The 21,964-nt window shown below is 38.3% G+C and overlaps 1 protein-coding gene across 2 annotated transcripts in view; it reads left to right on the plus strand.

Moving 5' to 3' along the window:
• Positions 1-2,726: 2,726 nt before the first annotated feature.
• KCNIP4 (potassium voltage-gated channel interacting protein 4) overlaps positions 2,727-21,964 on the plus strand; it is a 385,279-nt gene continuing 366,041 nt past the window's right edge. For both annotated transcript variants that reach the window (XM_053941131.1, XM_053941138.1), the window contains exon 1: positions 2,727-2,915. In XM_053941131.1, the coding sequence (XP_053797106.1) occupies positions 2,855-2,915 (61 nt within the window). In that variant the 5' untranslated portion in view covers positions 2,727-2,854. The remainder of the gene's footprint in view (positions 2,916-21,964) is intronic.

A 21,964-nucleotide genomic window follows, 5' to 3' on the forward strand; every position in this document is an offset into this window, starting at 1 on the left:
CTCAGTTTCTTAGTGCTGATGCAATTTGAGTAGCTGAACTACTGTATTTAACCTTTGCAGATGGCCCAAGACCAGTAGGGGAGTAAAACAGACTAAAAGGACTGAATATTTGGGTAGTGCTGTACATTTTCTGGGTCTGAGCCTTTTTTCGTCCACACCAAGAGGTAGAAAAAAACTCAAGTCCTCCCTGTTAGCAACGTGCTACCACTAGAAATCCTGCTGGTTATTTTTTACTCACCAATGATTTTCTCTTTTGGAAGAAAATGCCTCCTTGATCATTATTTTAGCATCATGATTTAACTTAATTTCACATATTACATCTTTTAAACAGATGTGGAAATCTGAACTTAATTTGGACACACTAAATCACAATTATGCTAAGTCTTTCCAGTTAGTTTACAATTCAGGCAAACAGGAATATGCTGATCGAGATTCTAATTTAAAAATTAGATGGAAACTACATCAATTACTTCAAGAAGAAATTAAAATTTTATCACAAGGCACTGGAAAAAATCTTCAGCTATACTTGTAGCACTAAATACATGCTCAAGGTATTATTAGTATTTAGCTCCAAAATAAATATTTGAAATAAATGAGGAAGAAAGGAAGTCATTATATATTTTGAAAAGTAAAAACTAGAATGAAACTCTATATTTGTAGAAATACAATTATATGGTGAAATGTAATTATATAGAAGGAATGAAATCACAGCTGATGTCAATTTTTACTGGATGTTATATAGAGCAGACACATGGGTTTGACATGCTAATTGGAGGAAACCTAATCAGGTTTGGTAAACAATAAAGAATTTGCCCTTTAAAGCAATTTTGGAAAAAATGCCACATTCTGACATGCACATTTTGTTTTACATAGAATATCAAAATGACTCAAATTTTTATAAGAGAAATATTTAAAACTCAAGAGAACAAAAAAGAAAGAGTATGCAGAGGAAATTACTTGGAGCCAGGCCCATCAAGAAGAACAGGAGACAAAGAGCAAGTGGATGGAAACAAGGAGAGCAAGCATAAAAATAAAGCAGATGAAATTGAAAGAAACATGCAGATTTATGGAGACAGTTCAGTTTATTTGGGTCACTTTCTTTTACCTTTGCCTCAGACACAATTCTTCTTTGAATTGACACGCACCACCTTAACTGTAAAAACCTGGTAGGCACTTCTGGCATTTCTGTTTCATGTTGTGCTGTATACCTGTAATTCATTCTAAGACACAAGATGAATGTATTCTTGATGCATTACTACCATTCCTGTTCAATCTGTTATGACCAGCTGCTCCCATATATTTAGAGTTTCTTTGTAACTCACAGAGTTCTGGTACAATGTTGGTGTAGAGCAAAGGGAAGTGACAATTGCAAATCTGAATTGCTTCACTCTGAAACCTGTATAAATGTAATGACAAAGGCTTGCTCTGAATTGTGATAGAGTTTTCTGTAAGGTTAGCTAAAAAGTAAGCTCAGATCCTAATAATGAGATAAAATCCTGATCTCTGTTCTTACTACATTGAATTTCTTTGATAAGAAGAGCTACTTGAGGATTCACCTTATAGAAGGGAAATATTTTGAGGGTATATAACAAATACCTCTGAATCCCGTCTCTCCACAGTCTTACCTCAACCTCCATCAGTGAATGTATTTTTGTCAAAAAATAACACTTGGCAAAAGCTACTCAACGTTGTGTTGTTCTTGGCAAGCGTTACACTACACTGTGGTTTCTCTGTCCATTCAAGACTTCAATCATCCCATCATTTTCGGGTTGAATCAGACATAAGTTTGTCCCATTAAATAAAAGGAGATATAAGTCCTTTCCTAAAGCTTTGGCTGGCCATGCAGCATAGGAATGACTCCCTTATCTTTCAGCTCATAAGAATCTTAATAATACAAGGTTCAAGGAATAATATGAAATAAAATGTCAAAGATAAGGTATTAGGTAGCTAAGCCTATAACCCTTATGTGCATTGAAAAAAATTAATTTTTTGGGGCTGAACACAATGTGAAGAACTGGGATTTCTGAAACACGTCATTATTCATGCAAGGATAGATGAAATTGTGAAGACTGAAAAATTAACTGTGTAAAATTGAACTGGGAGAACTATCATTATTGAAGCATTTTCTAATGGTATGTCATGTGTCATAGTAGGCTTTGATAAATTAGAGGTGTTAAGAAAGTGTCTTAAAATGCCCTTTCCAATCCCTTCCAAAATATACGCTGGGGCTTAGGGAGTGCTCCCAGCCTGTGCTAGCCTGACAGAGGTGTTCGAGGGGCGCAGCTGCGATGGGAGCTCCCCTGCGCTCAGCGCCGGTCCGTGTCCCGGGCAGCCTGCGGCTAACAGGTGATGCGGGCACCACCTGTGTGCGGCCGCAGAGCGCAGCGGGGCGGCAGGCCCGGCCCTGCCGGACTCCGGCTCGGGGCAGTCTGCACGGCCGCCCCGCTCCGAGCCGCCCCGGGGCGCAGGTGCCGGCTCAGCCCCTCGGCGGCAGCGGCCCCGGGGGAGCTGGGGGGGAGGCAAGAGAGCCCAAGCCCTCCCTGTCCCGGCAGGGAAGGGGTCGCAGCCGCGTCCCCGCGGGCGGGCGCGCCGAAGCCCCGCACCGAGCCCGCCCCGCGCCGCGCGGGTGGCGGGGGAGGCGCCGCCGCCGAGGCGGGGCCGCGCTCCCGTTCCCGCTCCCTCTCCGCTCCGCCGCTCCTAGCCCCGCTCCCGCTCCCATCCCGCTCCCATCCCGCCGCGCCCAGCCCCGCTCCCGCTCCGCTCCGCCGCGGCCCCGCTGCGGCTCCCGCGGCCCCGGCGCGGCGGTGCTGCCGCGCGTTCCCTCCGCGGCTCCGGGCGCCTCCCGCTCCCCGGCATGGACGTGAGGAGAGTGGAGAGCATCTCGGCGCAGCTGGAGGAAGCCAGCTCTACAGGCGGTAGGACGCGGGCAGCGCGGGGACGCGAGGCTGCTTCTCTGAGTTAATCTGGGGTCTCGTCCCCTCTCCTTTGGGCAGCAAGTCTGGCAACTCGGCGTGGGGCGGCGAGGGGCTAGCTGCCTGCCCGCTTGCGGGGCGCGAACGCACCCGTGGGCGAATGTGTGTGTGTCCATGGGGACAGTAAGCAGACGCTTAATGCCTGCGATCTCGGGCTAAGAAGCGTTTAGGGGCTTCGCGAATCCCGCCCTAGGATGCCTACTCTGACCTAACTGGTACTTTTGCCTTTGCTGAAACGACTTGGGGCTGGGAATGAACCTCTAGGGCACAACCTCTCTAGTTACCAACTCCCAGGAGGTAATTTTGGTCAGGCCCCCTTACACCTCCCTGCTTTGGTCTCCATTGTACCTCTCTGATGCCTAAGAGACAACAATTTGATGGAGACCAGATTCTTCTGGTAAGCCTTCTTTGCTGCCTTTCTTTCTCTGTACTTCAAATTGCAATTACACGTTCACCTGAGAAGGGCTACAGGATAGCTTGGAGTTTAAGGAGGAAAAAACCATGCCTTGCCATCCTCCACAGGGATTGTGACTCCCAAAACTCACAAAAGAGTTTTTTTCCCAGTTATTTAAAAACGAAGGTTCTTGGGTGCAATGTAAGAGGATGTTGCCGAGAAAGGTGTTCAGCTCAAGCCAGCTGGATAAACAGAGGATAGTTGGGCAGTTAATGAAAAACTTTGCAAAACAGGCAGTCAAAACCAGGGCAAACTTCTTTTCTTAGAAAAGATGTTTCTTGTTGTGCAGTCAGATTTCTCATAAACTGTGATTGCAGTGTAGGTTAGTAGCCTTACCAACAATTTGTTTGAAAGACACAGTGCAATCCCAGCATTAGCTTGATTTCTAATGCTTCAGAATGCATCTCCTGCTTGCTCAGAGAGGTTCACAGCCATGTATTCCCTGATGGATTGTACCTGGTTTTTCTATTTTCTTAATGTTCCAGCTTTTTTAATGTTTTAGAATGTGTAGCCTTTCATGTAGGATACCAGATCATTTGCACTGGGGATAGGGAACTTTTGTATTTGATGATGCTATCAGCTCAATTTTAAATCCATCTTTGCACTTCACTAAAGTTTTGGGAAAAAAATGTGTAGTCATTATAATTATCCAACAAGGGACATGGGACTAAAGTGGTGTTGTGATACTTCTCGCTACTTTTCAGATCCACCCCCCCCAAGTTTTAATTTATACTTTTCCCTCCATGTACCACTTCAGCCTTCCAGCTCTAGTCTGTTAGAGGTCTGAAAGTCAAACTGTTTTTCTGTAACTCATACATCATCAGAGACAAACGCCGAACAGGCTCTTGGCTACCTGAGCAACCACCATGCAGGACTGTTCAGGCTAAACAAAACTGAGGTCATGATTTAGGCACAGTGGATTTGTACAGCTGCTGTTGAGGAATTATTTGGTTTATGGATCATTAACGTAGGTATTGAAGCATAAAGAGAGTTTAAAGCTTAATGGCTTTTCTTACAGATATAGTTTGTGGTAGCAGGAAAATGTCTATACAAAAATTGGGGAAATATCTAAATCCGTGTTGGGCAAGAAATAGGAAATGCCCAGGTGATGCTTTTATGGAAATTGCCTTCAGTTGAGCCATATATTAGATGTGTTTTCTGTTTTGTTTCTCCTGATATGCACGTGTAGTAGTAATTTAAAAATTAATGACAGCTTTAATTCACTTCAAGCTTGTAATGGTGAAAAGAAGTAAGTTACACTTTTACACTCTTTTAGAGCAAGCAAAATATGATTGAAACATGACTTACTCTGGGAAAAATATTTCTCAAAAATAAGGTTTTATGTCAGAAAAAGAATACGGAAAGATAAAAATGACAGAGCTAAAAGGAAATACCTCTTTTCTTTTGGAGAATGACACACATTACTCAACAGATATCACCAGTGTGAATTGATGTGATGTGAAACTAACAAGTGTCTAGCTTCACTCCTCTGGGCTTTCTTCTGGTATGAGAGAGCCCATTTATTTTCAACTTCCCACAGTTTTGGCCCTTTGTCGTCTAAACTTTCCTTTACACTTTTCTCTAGCTGTCTCCCTCCAGGCTCTTAAACGTTCAACTCATTTTCAGTGCCATTAGCATTTCTGAATGTACCTGTCTGTTGCATTTTTAACAAGGAAGGAGGACTTTTTCTCATTAATTCTCTTCAAATAGAATCATAGCTTCAAATGTTAGAAATTTTTAAATGGTAATGCCTGCGGTAGAGTTGTTACCGGGATTTGATGTTCATGCATGAGAGTCAGGAAATGAAACCAAGAAAAGTGAGACTGTTCCTCAATTTTATTTTCCCAAGTGGAATAAAGCCCAAATAACACACAAGCAGCTTGAATAATGAGAATTATTAATGAAAAAGGCAACATTTTGTGCCTTTTAACAGGTAGTGACTGCCTTAAGCTGATCTTCTCCTTACATTTAATCTGGCACCTTGCAGGGCATCTTATGATTCAAGGGCATTCAAATGAATGTCAATTGAAGCACCACTGAAAGTTGTTGAAGTATGAGAGTGTTTCCTCTGTGGAATACTGAGCCATTGTAAGAATGAATTGTTTCATCCCTCTGCCTTGTGAAATTGTCTTTATCAATGTTTTATCTATCAGAAGGCTGCATTTGTGCTATTGATAGCCAAAACTCACCCACTGCTGGGTAAAGGCATGCAGCGTCTTAGCAAAATGAGAAGAGCAGAGGGAGATTATCAGTAAAAGTTTGTGTGGGTAAAAACAAGTTAATCACAAAATGTCCTGTGGGTTCAATATCTAGGACAAACTTAAGCTGTTGGGAATACTAATATGAATAAGACATTATCACAGCAACTGGTTGCTTTGCTTTCAGGTGTGATGAATTCAGAATGGGCATTGTGCTGACCAGTATGACCATGCTTATTCAAAAAACATAAATATTTATGAAAGCCATGGTGTCATTTATAACAAGTTTTGAAGAGTTTCAGTTATTAGACAAGGCGGTTGCAAATTATTCCTCTTAAAAAAAAAGGCTGTAATTTCTACATTGTGGGCAGAAGTACCACAGTGGACCAAATACTATTATTAAGCAGTGTTTATCCAACTTTAAGTTTACTTAGAGTTAAATATTCTCTGCCATACCTCTGAGAGATCCTTGTACACTAGTGCTCACTTTTAATGAATGACTTGCTTTTGTTGCTTGGGGCATTCTTAGAAGACAAAGGAAATAGTGCTAAAAGGACAAAAAATGACATATTAAATAAGCTGAAAATAGGAATTTAGGAGAATGGATGCTAAGAAAAAGTAAGAAAGTGATAAAAAATACTGGGAAACAATTGCAGGAAAAAAAGAAGAGGTGGGAGGAGGGAAAGGAGGAAACAGATTTTGTATCTCACACATTGAGATACAAAATCTATTATGTGTTAGTGGTATGTATTGGACCAATTTCTTTATATCCCAGTTGGGATTCATCTGACACAATGAAAAGCAGGCAGAGACTTTCCAAGTGATTTGCACCAACGTTCATATCAGCGTGAAAGCTTTGGTTTGTCTGGGAGCTCCATGCAAAGAACGTGCTGTCAGTCAAGAGTCAGCATCACTGTTTTTGCTAATGATCTGTTGTCTCCTGACACTCTTCATCATTGGACACTTTTAAGATTCAGATAGACAGGGTGCTGGACCATCTTGTCTAGAATGTGCTAGAAGTGCTGCTTCCAAATGCAATGCTTTTTCTGTGAAATCTGCAAATACACAAGGGAAGGAATAAATTAAATGGACTCATGAACTAATAGAAGGTTATATATGTGTGACGGACACGAAAGGAGATGCAAATATTTTCTGTGTAAAATATACATTCTACTCCTGCAGGATGGAGGAAACAATTGACACTTGAGAGAACTGACTGTGGCATAAGCCTCTGTATAAAATTTGAGTTCTGCCTCCATCTCCAGTTCCTCTGTTCAATGGGTGTAAAGAAGTAATTTTATGCAAAATTCTGTTACAGAGAGTCATATTTGACATGAATGCTGAAAATACAGGCTTTCCATCAATATAAATTTTCCATCATGTAAATACAATTTTTACCATCTACAGCTTTCTTCTTAATTATTCTGTCAGGATTACTACCTATGCTTGGAGAGTTGATATATAAATAACTGAACATCTGGACAAGCTTCAGGTATACTTGGCTTAGAGAACTTATGCTTTCCAGGGGTTTTTAGACGTTTTGAAATGTAGAAAGGCAGATATGGTACCTGGCAGTAAGTGTAGCCATCAAAGAAGTAGCTGGTGTGTGTCATGGAAAGCTTTTACAGTGTATCAGATAATTACTTAGGACTTTGGGTTGGAGCTGAATATTTGATCTGTGCAGGATTCAGCTGTAATCTATCCCATCTCAGCCTCTCAGTTTGCCATTGTGATTTATTCTGAGTCTTTGGCACTTGAAAAAGAAAGTATCTAAAAATACAACGCCTGATTGCTTTACTATTTCATAGATATATGCATTCCTGCCAGGCTGTCCTACTATCATTTCCCCATCCCCCTCCCCAATTCTGCTTGTCCTCTCTTTCTTTCAGGAACTAAAATAGACTGTATTTGAACTCTTCCTTGCCAAACAAATGCTCACCATTTATTGTCTTCTATGAGCAGAGGCCATTACTCCTATTTGAGATGAGAGAGAAAACATTAGCAAACAGTTGTGGTCTTAGAAGTCAAGGACCCAAATCCGTATTTCAGTAACAGTCTGAACCAAGTAGGATTCCCTTCTTTATCAGCACACACTTCAATTAATAGGCTTGGGCCTATTTTGGGACATAGAAGTGCAGATACCAAACCTTCATTATTTGGAGCACAGTGTGGCAGTACAGGTGGAGGTGGTTAATGGGACGGTTTGTTTCCATAATGTTTGGCCTGAACTGTAATGTGTAGCTGCATCAAAAGCAAATGGACAACAGTTTAACATAGGCATTTGTTTTTTTGATTGTAGTTGTCCTTTCAGAATCCTGGTTTCTCTGGCAAGGGCTTTGCTTTCCGTTGCTTTGATGGCTAAGTAATGTTTGGCCTGGATTTCCTACTGAGTACACCAGGTAGAATGAGGAAGAAAAGTGAAAGTGTATGGACTGTATATGTTTTGAAGCCTACAGAACTATGGAAAGAACGGAATCCAGCTATTCTGTGATGTTCTTAATTATTAGTTCATAATTATGTTACAAGAATCTTAAGATCATACAGATCATGGTTTGATTTTTTTTTTTTTCTTTTCTTATAACTTTCCATTTTCACACACTACAGGAGAGACCATTTCTGTTATCACCTTCATGCATGCAGCAGCAGAGGAGGTTGAGCTCTAGAGTTACTTCTATGAATTTGGGAAATCTGTAGATGGCAATAAACTGGCAGAGGTTTAAAATATGTGGTTGGGTTGAAAATATATTGAATCCATTCACCTCTAAGAATAAACCCAAACACAGAATAAAAGCTGTATATCTGAGCTCATACTGTGTTTTATTTCTGGCAGCCCAGCAGAGACTTAATATGGTATTAAAAGGAGCTCTCTGTCAGAGATCTGAAAATAAATATAGTGTTTCTCTTTTATATTCTTTTTCACCTATAAAACAAATTTCTTTATAGGTACACTTTATAGTTGTGATCCTCTCTTTTATATTTATAATTTATATTGCAGTAACACAAACAGTGGTGTGAAAGTCACTGATTCTTATGTGTCCACTGGAGAAATGAACTACAGGTGGAAGGCATGATAATAGAGAATTCTAAAATATAGATGCTTTCCCTATTCAGAAAAATGATGCATTCAAATGTTTGGATTTTATTGTAGGAGATAATATCTTTGTTTGTCTACCAGGTATTTTTCACCAGATAATGCATAATCCCCAAGCACAGTTAAATGCTTAGCACTACACAGTGCATTATACCCATATGCCACAAAGTTGCTAAGTGGTGACAGCATAAAAAGAGATATCCAACTCTGAATGTCCTAGGACAGACTTCAAGGTGGCTGATGTATATCATGCAGTCAGTAAGAAAGGGTTTGCTGTTTTATTGACAGGTAAAAAGCCCTCCAATTTTACTGATAATGTTTTCTTGTTCTCATAATTTTCAGTTACCTCTCTGTATCTCCAGTGAGATATATTATGAATATTGCTGTAGTTATTAGGCTTTAGTAGAGAAAATCTTATTTTTTGAATCAAACTTTTATCAAGGATCCGGAAGGAACATTTAGGGTTTTTTAGAAAGGTAAACAGTAGCCATAAAGTGTGATGATGGGTGTGATTCTTCACAGTGGGAACAACCAGAACAGCATGTCATCACAGTAAGTCATTTGATTATTGTGACTATTCCTAAACTCTTTGATACCAGTGGGAATAATTGCAATGAATAAGGATTTTTAAAATTAAATGTAGTTATTTGACTTAGAAATTTCAGTGATATTGCAGAATATGTTATAATAAAAACACATTGAAAAACAAGTTTGTGCTAAAAGATATGAAGAAAAGATCTATCCAAAATATTTGCAGTAAATTGAAAAAGAGAAACAAAGTTTGATTTTTTAAAAAAGTAATTTAACATGGCTACATGATGCAACTTGAAATGATCTTTTTGATCTTTTGGAAGTCACACTATATAACATCTATCAGATACAAGTGCTGTTGCAACTGAACATTGAGGTTTGGGCTAATATGTAGGATGCTAAGCACCATAAATTAACAATCTATAATAACATTTTCAAAATCCCTGCCCCAGTACTACTATAACGTTGTGGGGTTTTTTTAACATAAATGTTGCAGCTCACAGTTGCAAAGAACACTTGAGAAAGATTGACCCTTTTTGAGATTGTTTGTTTTAAAGTGTGCCAACGCAGGTTGCACCAACCGCTCCTTGGCATTTTGCAACAGAAGGTGCTCCCTCCCTGTCTGGGCACTGAGGGGGGTCAGGGGAAGCCCCTGCACACACACACACACACACACACACAGAGTTAGCACCATGGCTGGCAGGAGCATCCCTGTCTGTGCATGTGCTTTCCCTGTGCAGAGGGCTGTGGGGACAATGAAAAGTGCACTGTGGCATTACAGTCCTTACCTGAGTGGTTAAAAGAAAGGCGAGGACAAAGACCAAGAAATGCCTTTTATGTGTGTGGCTTTAGTGGTTCCTGAGCAAGTGGACTCTGAGATGTGCTGTTCTGTTACCTTGAGACAGAGACAACTGAATCTTGTTTATCTTAAAAAATGTAGTAGAAAAGTCCTAAAAAATAGTCCATTGAAGCAACATAACAGAGGTATATCAGGAATGTGCAAGCATAGATTCATATTTTGCTTCATTGTGTGCTGGTAGCAGTATGATAGATGTTCCTCAGATCACCATAGGTCTTGAATTTTGACAGTGTAGCTGCTTTTAAGCAGAGGATACCCAGATGTCCTGAATCATTCTGACTGTTGACTTATATTCCAATGCTCAGTAAGTGAATTGTATGCTGCAAATCTTCTGATTCACTCTTTCTATTCTGTGTATTATTTTCCATGTTGATTTATGGACATTTGAGGCTATTGTGTTTTCTGATGTGACATTATAAAAAGTATCACCTGTTGTAATGCTATCAGTAAAGAAAGATAAATCTAGGCTGTTTGAGGTAATTTGTGGTGGCAGCATCCACCTGCTGGTAACTGAAACAAGTATACATTAAAATTCGTTGTTATTTTTAAAAAGGTGCTGTAATTGACATACACACACACTTAGGTGCTGCCCTGATTTCTGCACAGCCAGTCTGCTAAATTCAAGATGTCTAAGAAAAAGAAAAATAAACAAAATAGATATGCAGGTTGCGAGGCTGTGCAGTATGATTAAAATACAGAGAATTTCATGCTATTGTTTCAGTAACTAGGTCTACTTTATATACTGCACCATTCATTGATCTTTGTGGTGGTGATGAAGTGGGGTTTCCCAATTTCTTTTTTCTTTTTGAATATGCCACATTGTGCATTATCTTCCCAAACTACCTTCCAGAACTGGGTAAATGAGAGAAGTACCTCTGATCTATCTACTCTCTACATTATTTGCTTCAAAGATGTTGCTTCCAGCCTTCTCTGCCTGGTAGATGGGAAAGAGGGGGTCAAAGAGCAGGATGAGTTTGGTAGACAGGTGATAGTGTTGCCCTTTCTGCCTTCTTTTACATGATGATGACTACGAACCTCTTTGCAGGAGATTGACACCTCCAACTCTCTCAAGCAATGGCTCCTGCTTCTGTCTATTTGTCACTTGGAAGCACGTGTGAATCCCTCAGCTAAATGGGCACTTTTTTACATAATCTTTTTTGCATAATCTTTTTCCTCAGAGGGATGTTATTTTTAGGTTACATGCTTCTTTCTTGGTTGGCTGATTGTCAGTCAAAGGAGAGGAGAGTAGGTGATGCATCCAGTGGAACTGGTGGTCTCTAATGCATGTTTTATGAAGCAGAATCCTGATAGACTGGGGGAAAGATGGCATATGGAGGTTAAAGTGAGAAGGAAACAGACATGACTGAGGGTAGAGTGATATAGTTCTTTACATGGTACACCTGCTGTCAAGTTTCTCCCAATACCTTAAATCTTTACTAAAAATATGACTAGCAGGACTTAAAATTAGACAGACTTATACACCTTGTTTATTGCTTAATTTGCAGGGATGAACAATATTTAGACATTATGTTGACTCATAAAAATGCCTTTGTCAGCAAACCTTTTGTTTGTATTCAGCTAATTTTCTCATACTAAACTAGAATAAAGCAATTCTGTGTGTCAATATAGACTTATAAAGATCTCTTCCTGTCTCAAAGACTCTAAAGTCTTTGAACCACCCCGGACTTGAGAATCAGTACATTTCTTGTTCTTGAAAATATGAGGGGGTGTTCAGCTAAAATCCCATGTTGTACTAAAAAAACAAACCTCTACTCTTAATTTAGCATTTTTTACTTTGCCAGAGTTCAAAAATGACTGCTGATACTTAGAAATGCAAAAGTAGGAATATTTTGACCTGTTTAGATAGTAAAACTATCTAAAAGGTGTCAGTAAATTTCTAATGTCTTATTAAGCAATGTTTTATCAGCAGTTGCTTTAATCAACAGCACTTAAATTGCTGCTAGGCTGACAATCTGTTAGGACTTTTTCAACTGAACAATTTAGAATAAAGTAGGCTTTTTTTGGTGTATTTTTCTTTTCCTTTAAAGAACCCAAAGCATTAAGAATGTGTTTTCATGTAAGCCTTTTCACAAAGAATATGTACAGAAATGCTGTCAGTTAAGTGACTAATTCCTCCATGAAAACGAACAAGAAAATGTTGATGGCATTATCAAACTGCTATTTGGTAGGTAGCAACTCACAATGCTGACTGTGGAGATGGTATACTTTCCATTCTGCATGTGTAGTGTTAGAATAAATGAGTATGTAATAGTGAACATACAGTTCATTAGGTACTTTCTTGTTGCAATAACACAGATTGTTTTGTGTTCTAAGGAGGGTGTGTATTGATTAAATGCACCTTGTACTTAAACAATTAATATAGCTCTTCTGGATCCATCAGTGCCTGTTTCATTATGATAAAAAGGTTTGCAGCAGTTTCAGTTCAGTGCCATGTTTATAACTGAGGCTCATCCTGTTATTTTTGAAAAGGATACACTTACTCATAAGTGTTTCAACAGTTGACTTTAGTCCTTCAGATTCTGAAACTTCTTACAGAGAAGGGAAGAAACAAAGCTTTTGTCTCTTCCTGCATAGTCCATAATTTCATAAGCCAAAACTGGGGCGGTAGGGGAAACCCAACTATATTGACAACAGACCTTGTAATGCTAGTATGATCTTATCATGCTAATATAATACAAAAGAATACCAAAATGTGAGAAGCAAATAGAGTTATCAAAAGAGAACCTGTTTACCAATTCAAAATAATGGAGAGTATTTCGAATCCAAATCACCAAATCTGCAACTTTTAAGAGTCAATTAATTATTTGCTTTCTGGGAAACAAAACTTCCTCAAGGAATGCTGAGATTTTTGTGTAGTATCTTAATTTGAGAAACTTTCATTAAAAGAAAAAAAATCCTACTTCTGACAGAGTTGTGACTTTTCAGTCTGAGGACAAAAGAAATAGACATATACTCAGTCAAGTTTACATGTTTGTATTTGTCTCTGAACACTAGGCAGACAGTGACTAACCAAGCTGACTGCATAAACTGTGTGTAATCCATACAGCCTGCTCAAGGCAAAAGCCCGATACAAAATACAGCTCCAAAATTCTATTACATTGGATTTAATTTGTAATTTTGAGATAAAAGCAATAAAAACCCATGGAATGACAGAAAAATATTTTGGAAGAGAAGTTGCAAAGTCTTCCTGTTTCTCCTGATTCCCCAAGGCAGGATCAAATATTCATATTCTGGTTCAGATGGCTTTTTGCTCAATGTACTTAAAATTCACCACTACTGGGTGCTTTATGACATTGCTGGTTAATCTATTCCAGAATTCATCTTTCCTGATACAAACTGTTTCCTAGTCCTAAAGTGAATCTTACATTTAGAGCCTGGTACCCAAAATGGATGAAATACATAGCCAAGATTTTATAGTACTACATAGGACAAAAACTTTCTTTGGTATTTCTTAGATTTTTGTCTAGTTTATAGTTTTAAGTCTGAACTGCTGTCCTTTCCACAGCAGCCTTCCACTTGTCCTCAGCCCGTGATTTAACATGTTCAGCAGTGGCAGACTTCCCAGACAACTTCCCAGTTGTCACCTAAATAGTTTTTCTCCATTCTGTTTCAACAAGATAGATAATTTCTCTGGAAGTTTACTTGATAGGTTCTAAATTATCCTTTACAAATGATAACTGTTTTTGAGTATTGCTTTTTATCTTCTAACTTTCAAACTTGTTGGAAGCTTACTGACTACAGTGCTTGGAATTGGAAAATTAAAAGTAGGGTAAAGATTTAAACTTATCTGCCTATCACAAATGAGAGATTTCACCTTGTCCCTGTTGATGGTAGTTTTTCTCATCCTACAAGATCTCTGTAGGTTACTGCTTCCATGGGGATCAGCTGCTCCCAGTTTGTGTTGGGAGTAAGTTATGCCCTTGCAGTACACAACTCCTCGTATGGATCAGTTCTCAAGAATTTGGGATGAGGTAGGAATAATTGTCTTGCAAGAAATAACAGCCATCAACTTTTCCTCATCTCTATGGGAAGCTTGATGGAAGGCTGCGTGGATTCTCAAGGGCCTCCAGAACTCCTTTATGATCTGAACAGATATTCCAAATAAATAAAGAAGCACAGCTTTAACTTGCACTGCTCTCCAGCTATTTATTGCATTTGGATCTTCAGAAAGAAAACTTTGTCAGTGACCCTTTTATGAACTCTATCTTTTCTAAGAATATTTTATCTCTTGAACATTTGATATGTAGCATGAACTTAGTTCTCTCTTCCATAAATAAAAACTGAAGACAGTTACTTTAAACAATTTTTTAACATGAAAAGTCAATGTCACAGGCAATAGTGAAGCTTTTGAAGTTTCAAGCACTTCTTATTCAGATTATTTTTATCAGTGCTGTACCATCTCACACTTGATAAGATGTGCCTCCGCTTTTATGAGTGTCTTTACTAAATGCTATTATAATGGTAAAACAGGGTGTGCTCATTCCTCTCTCATTTTTCAAGGCTGATGTATCTAGGAGGCTTTAATCAAGAAGGTGTCATAAATTTTAACTTTTATACCAGCTTAAGCTTTTCTACTTTTGATTTTTGGTGTGCATACTCCAAAAGTATTTAACTTTTGTCCACTGCCTGATTAAAACCACCATTTTAATGGCACTTGCTTACGAATGACCGTAGAAAATTTATTATCTGTCTTTCTCAAATTCATTTTTATAGTCTGATAGTTTAAGGATATGGTTCTTTAAGCTTTTATCTCCAGGAGAGTTCTGTGATGGCTGGTCTGTGGATGTTAATAAATTAAACTGTGTGTTTGACTTCAGTTGTGAAGAGGTGATAAAGTTGGCTTTTATCAGGCAGTCCTCTGGAGGCAAGGAGCTGGTGCTCTGGCTTTATACCAGTCAGCATTCCTTGCTTTGGCTTTGGTGGGAAAATGTTACACTTGATTTTTATACAAATGTATAACATCATCTTTTTTGTATACTTTGGGAACTTCACAGTGTTTTGATTTTGTTAACATCCATCACAACTAATCTATTTTATACATTGTGTGTCTTTGTCTTCACAGCATTTATTCTCCCTCTGAATTTTATGTTAAGTATTCTACAAATATATCATTCTAGCACTGCCCTGTTCCTTCAGAACAATTTTGTTAGACAGTTGACCTTAGCTGGAAATAAAGTGTGTATTGAGTTCTATTTGTTGTGTCTGTTTCTGGGTAACTTTTTATTAGCCTACTCATAAGTCTTTTATGAAACTATTAAGCCAGTAATAACGTACCTTTGATAGTACTGTGATGGAGAGAACTACATTATTCTTGGATGATAGGATCACAGTGCTTTTTGATCAGAATTGTCACCATCTTAAATTACTGGACACTTTCTGAAGTCTTGAAGAATATTTAGTAAGTGATAGAGAAACAAAATTGAGAAGTCTTGTAGGAAAAATTGTTACTTCGTCAGTCTGGGCATTTGGGCTGTGCCTACATATGGAAAACAGCTCAGAATAACAGGGGGAAAACTGGGTGATTGTGTAATAATGAGTAAGAATTTTTACAGAGTTCTGTGAGTGACCAAGACACGGACTCAGACCAGCAGGGAATCTGAATCGTTTAGTCAAAAGAAACGAGCTGGTTTTGTACACTTTTTCAAGGCACAGTATTCCCTTATATGGTAATTCTCACTATGTGACCTATCCCATGTTGTCATGTCAGCAATGCATGTTCTGAATGCCCTTCTATGGGGAGATCACGTGCTGTTCACCTGTCAGTCAGCTTCCAGCAGGCTCCTCTCCATAGGCTCTGCCATGTGGCACCTCCTGTGCCCAAGGAGACAACCCCCCTGTGCCCCCCTGTGCCGCCGTGTGCCGCCATGCGCTTCCCTGTGCCGCCATGTGCCTCTGCAGTCACGTCCCACAGCCCGCAGCTCAACTCCATCCCATCTCTTCCTACAGAGTTCCACTTCTGACTAATTCTAGTCTAGTTCAATTGACTAAATGCCTGCTTATATTTGTAGTGCATTAAGTGAGCTTCTAGAGCACATCTTCCCACTTAGTTTCACCTAAAATGATCTGTGTATTCCAAGTGCGTTCCATGATGTGAACCATTAGGTGACTCCTGAAAGCACAATCCTGATCACAACTGAGTGGAAAAGCGAATAGGTCCACATGTCTGAGAGCACTCTGGGAGCTTTCCCATTCTCTGCGGCCCAGAAGTTCTGTGAGCTTGTTTGAACATTTTCATCTCTTTGGCAGAATTCAAATATGATCCTTTCTATCTCAAGCAATACTTAGGGAATGATGCTAATATTTTAAGGATTTTTTTCAAGATTAGGCCTACTTATTTTAGAATTTACTATATTAATACCTCCAAAATTATGTCTTTTTAGGATCAAATTTTCTGAGAGAGATTTTCTTAACATCTAATCACCATCATCAAGCATCATCATCATTATGCAGAAGCTGCTTCTCATTTTCTGATAGAGAATGATTTCTGATAGCATTTCTGCTATCACTTGCCTGATTGACAATTTGCAATTAATTCTTATTGTGTGTATTCAGGCTGCTTGTTTAGTTGTGACTGGAACAGCACATGTGCAGAAGATATTACAGAACTGGCATCAACGAGATGCCTTCTTCAATAGGAAAATGTATAACTGTGTAAAAAAAAAATGATAGAGTTTAACAGCAGAATACATGTGTGCCAGAGTTTCAGTGCTGGACTTGGTAAACACACCATCTTACACTGGCTGTTTGCAGACAATTCTGCAACTGGACGCAACACACCCTGGTAACTTGCTGTAATTTCTGTGTTTTAGGATGCTATTTCTTATCCAGAGAGAATATAAAAGTTCAGTAAAAACTGAGAAAGAAAATTAAGTCAATAGTACTGCAAAGAGTATAACCCTGCATGAACCCTGTAATTTTATAAACACATTAGCTTGTTATGGCACTAGAGTTGGAACTTTTAGAATAGTGGGCCAAAGTGCAGCGTGTTGAATGTTTCAAGACTGTTTTCAAGTACTTTGAACATATGCATTGGTAGGATTTTCCTTGAACACCCTGGCTTTGAAATCTAATATTAGATTAGATTGTTTGCCATAGAAATACCCACAAAGCCAAATTAAATTAATTTTATATTTGTCGAATTTTCATGCTGAATAACTACACCTCACAATTTCTTTCTATGTTAAGAAATCAAATTTATATTCAGAGTGATTATACTTCTTTCAAACATTACTAAATTGCTTCTAAATCAAATTATTTCAAAGATGATGCAACTACCAGATTTATTCTTAGCTTGTGTGAGTACCTTCTCAGCCTACTGCAAAAAATCTTTTGAAATCTCAAATATATGCAGACTTATCTCCCATATTCAGTTAACTTACAAAAAAATCGCACAGGTTTATTTTTCCCAGAATTTTATAATGGAAAGGCTTTCCATAATGGAACCTAAAAATAGAAATTATTAATGGTAATTTCTTGAAGTTTGAAAGTGACTGGAAGTTTCTATTCAGCACTGGTGAGGCGACACTAGGAGGGCATCCTGTGTCCATTTCTGGGCTCCCCAGTAGAAAGGACACATGGTCATAGTGAAGAGAATCCACCAAAGGTCCATCAAGGTGATGAATGGACTGTCCTATGAGGAAAGGCCTGGGACTGTTTGGCCTGGAGGAAAGAAGGCTCAGGGAAAATGTCATCAGTGTAAATCAATACCTGAAGGGAGGGAGCAAAGAGGATAAAGCTCTTTTCAGCAGTGCCCAGTGGCAAGAGCAGAGCCAATGGGCACAAACACAGGGGCTTTGTACTGAACATGAGGAACGGGGGAGTGACCAAGCACTGGATACAAATTACCCTTGGAGGTTGTGCAGTCTCCCTCCTTGGAGATATTCCAAAGCCATCTTCAGATGGTCCTGGGTGAACCTGCTTTAGGTAGCCCTGCTTGAATAGGGAAGGTGAGACCAGATCAGCTCTGAAGGTACCTCCCACCTCAACTGTTATATGATGCTGGGACTGAAATGGACAATACTGTTTTTAGAGTACATTAATTGTAAATAAATTTCTTGAGATGCTTGTGGGATTTTCTTTGTTTTTTTCCTCTTTGCTCACATTTCTATCCACAGTTTTGTATATAAAAGTTATTTCAGGGATGGTTCTCACTGAAGTGAAGAGAAAACCAGTTGAATATTTTTCAGCAAATGGCAGGGAAGACTGTAGTTGCATATGAAATTGAAAGACTGGTTCTGCAGTATAAGATGCACTTAACCAGTAGTTCATGGGTTGGAAATGATGTTCAGAGTTAAGTAATTCAGTTCTCAGAGCACTGCATAGGCACACCAAATCCCCCAGTTTTCTTTAACATGTACTCCAACATGTAACACTCAAGCATTACATATTATTGCCATGATCTATCTGAAACTAATTTTTGAGAATGGACTGTTGTGTCAATATAATATTCTTTTCTGCTAAGACTCCTGTGAGTTTTGTATGCTTTAAAATAAGATCTGTTCCTTCTGCCACTTCTCTACAGCATTTCTCTAGATCTGTCTGTTCAACCTTGTTGGTCATCTGTTTTTGTGAAGAGTCTTCAGAGAGCATTAATAGCTGAAAATTTGAGTCATAAGTGTGAAAATGTTGGATCTGTGTACATACGCACATAGAGCATGAAAATAATAAAAAATAATTGAATTTTCTGTTTCATTGTGTTGGTGTGTATGGTACTTGATAGTGTTTTACATCTATAGTGTTTGTAAAAGAACTGAGCAGAAAAATAAAAATACTGGTGTGGGAAAAATAAAGATACTGGGTTTTGCAGAATGTTTTCAAACCTGAGTCTCGGATGTGTACTAAGGTGTCATCTTTTCTCAGGGAAAATGTTAACTAGGTTAGAGGTTCTGGAGTTCTTTCATATTTTTCACTTTAAGTGATTTTGAAAGTTTTTTATGTGTTATAGCCCACAGCAGCAGCATCTAGAAATTACGTAATGACCCACTTAAGAAATGCAGTCAGAACAGATGCTGTAAGACTGTGCTTTAACTCACATAGAGAAGATGTTTCCAGTCAGGGCAAAGAATTTTGCAGTTACTTGTTGAACACAGGCAGTTGCTCAGCAGAATTCAGGTCAATATTAGCCTATTTTATAAAGAAAAATGTTTGGTGATTTTATCATAATATAAACCAGAACATTTTACTCTTCATTATTATTTGAAAATACAAGACATTTTCACGTAACCTGAGGTTTTGTCCTTAATGCCAGGTGGGATACTGATATCACAATTATGGATTTGTTTCTCTTTTTTTTTTTTTTTTTTTTAATGCTGATGGAAAAGTGAATCTTGAGTTCTTAAACTTTATTACTAAAAACTGTTGTGTTAATGAAAAACACATTAAAATGTTTGAGTCAAAAGCATGAGCTGAAATGTTTGTGCTTTCCAGAACTCTTCTTATTAAAAAATGGTCTTACATAGTACTTGTTCATTCTTAAGACACAGTAACAATTTACTCTGCTTTACTAGTATTTGTTGCATTTTGCTAAAATTAACCAAAAAAGCCCCAACATAGACAAAGCCCCAATCTTTTAAAACTTTACAAATAGTTTTGATTTAAAATTTTGATTATCAGATTATAATTTGTGTTGAAGGCACACATGGGAAAATTACCCATTAGATTTTACAAACTCATGGGAGGTTAATACTCTGAGATAGCTCTGATGCTCTCTAACAGTTCTCAGGCAAGATAGCCTTTAATGAATGTCTTAATTCTACAAGTTTTGTACAAAAGACTCCAGTGGCACCTTTGGTCAAGCTATCTTCTATCTTTCTGTACTGCAAATATAATCTATTACACCTTGTCAATATTATACCAGTTATTTTAGTAGAGAGAAGACAGTCAGTTCAATCAATAATTTACTTATTATACTCCCCTAAATTTTTCAAAACGAAAATAAAAACAAATAATTTTCAAAAGTGAAAATTATAATTTCCATATAATAAAACATGGCTATGTCTGTACCTCAAATAAACCATCAAATATTATAAGAATTAAAACAATGTAAAGAACTTTGAGAAATACTTCAATTACTATGCTTGAGCTTTTGAGTACATCCCACCTACCTATACTTGATCTGCTAATCTTATACTACCTTTTGGCTAAAAGCGTTGCACTAAATTGAACAAAGTAAGTATCCATTTCGTTTTGATTTGATTTTCTTTTTAAGATATGAATTATGCTCAAAATGCTTCCACTTTTTCAGAGACTTTTTTTTGAACATAGGAACTGCATAACTGTGTTATGAATGTTCATACCCTTCCACATTAGGAATGCAACTGGTATTTACTGACCAAACCTTCTACAGGTAACAGACTATCAGAAAATTGCTTCTCCACAAGCTGGCAAGCCCCATGTTCTTGGAAAATGCTGTATTTGCAGCAGAGAGCTCTGTGGTGCTGCTTGATGAAGTCTCAAGGAATGTATAGCCAAGGATGGAGAAAGTGGTATTTTGCAGGGAGTCATGCAATTTCCTGGGACAGGTGTCATATTCAAACTCACAAAGTCTTAAGTGCAGAGCACAGTGTAGGTGGAATTGCAGAGACCCAAGTTGAGTAAAATTATTGGTTTCTGGAAAACTCTACTGACTGCCACAAAGTGGTAGAGTGGACTTTTGGAACTCCTTTGCTCTTAACACCTGTATTTGATGATGTAGAGTCATCCATAGGAGAGGTAAGTCATAACATCCAACTGAACTTATGCTTGAAAATTAAAGATATTAAAGGTATTTTTGATCAGGAGACAGCCTTGCTCAGCTTCTTCAAGCTCCATGACACAGTCATCACTACTGAAGATGGTAATTCATGCTCTAGATTGCAAGAAAAAGGTATTCAGAAGAGCCTGGTTATCTTAGTGTGCTACCAGTTAATGTAGAACCCCTTCAAGACCCTGGCTCCTGCATTGACTAAGTATGATGACTGTTAATGGTAGCTTGGGGCAGCCTAGGGATATGTGAAACCTCAGTTAAAGCCAGTGCTAAGTGCTGTATGTAGGCATCGCCTTTAGAAAATAAAATCACTTAGATTCAGTTATAAAGCTCTGGAATTAGTAAACTGACAGTGATTTTAAGGGGAGAATTAGTGAAGTAATTTATTCTTTTTACATTGGTTCTTCTGTCTTGCAATCAAGTTTATCTTTTCAGGCTGGGTACTGAAAGTCGATAACATTTTTTTTTTTAATATCCTGTTTATTAAAGCTGAAGTTAATGAGCCCCTAATTACTTTAATGTGGATGATAGACAGCTTAGATACTATCCTGTGATTAATCTAGGAAAGGATTCTCATAACTAGTAATAGGGGAAGCACTTACATTTTAAATTGTTTTTACTGAAGAGCCACTTCTTGCGGTTTTATGGGATTATTTTATAACAGCTCTTCTATATTTTGAGTGCTATAAACACTTGCTTAAAGCACATTTGATACTTTAAACTTCTGTAACAATGGATAATTTTCATGCTTTTCCTTTCTGTACATTTGAATATGTCTGAAGATACATTGCATCATGCAGTAGTATTAGATCTGTATTCAAACAGAAAATAGAAAAATGACTGGGGGAGAAGGAAAAGAGGCAGCGATCGTGTCTATCTTCCCACTGTTGCCTCTGTTTTTTTGATCCTAAGTGGTTATCATGACTAGATGTCTTCATTACTTAGTCTTTAAAGTGTATGATGCAGCTGTTTATTTATGCTGTGCTTGTAACTCCCTTTAACATGAAAGGAGAAACCACACAGCAAGAGGATGGGTTTGATGCTGCACAGTCCATGAATAATGGGGTATTAAAACTAGAGTGGCAGTCATCTGG

Source organism: Vidua chalybeata, chromosome 4 (assembly GCF_026979565.1).
Source record: "Vidua chalybeata isolate OUT-0048 chromosome 4, bVidCha1 merged haplotype, whole genome shotgun sequence".
In the NCBI taxonomy this organism is placed as follows: Eukaryota; Metazoa; Chordata; class Aves; order Passeriformes; family Viduidae; genus Vidua; species Vidua chalybeata.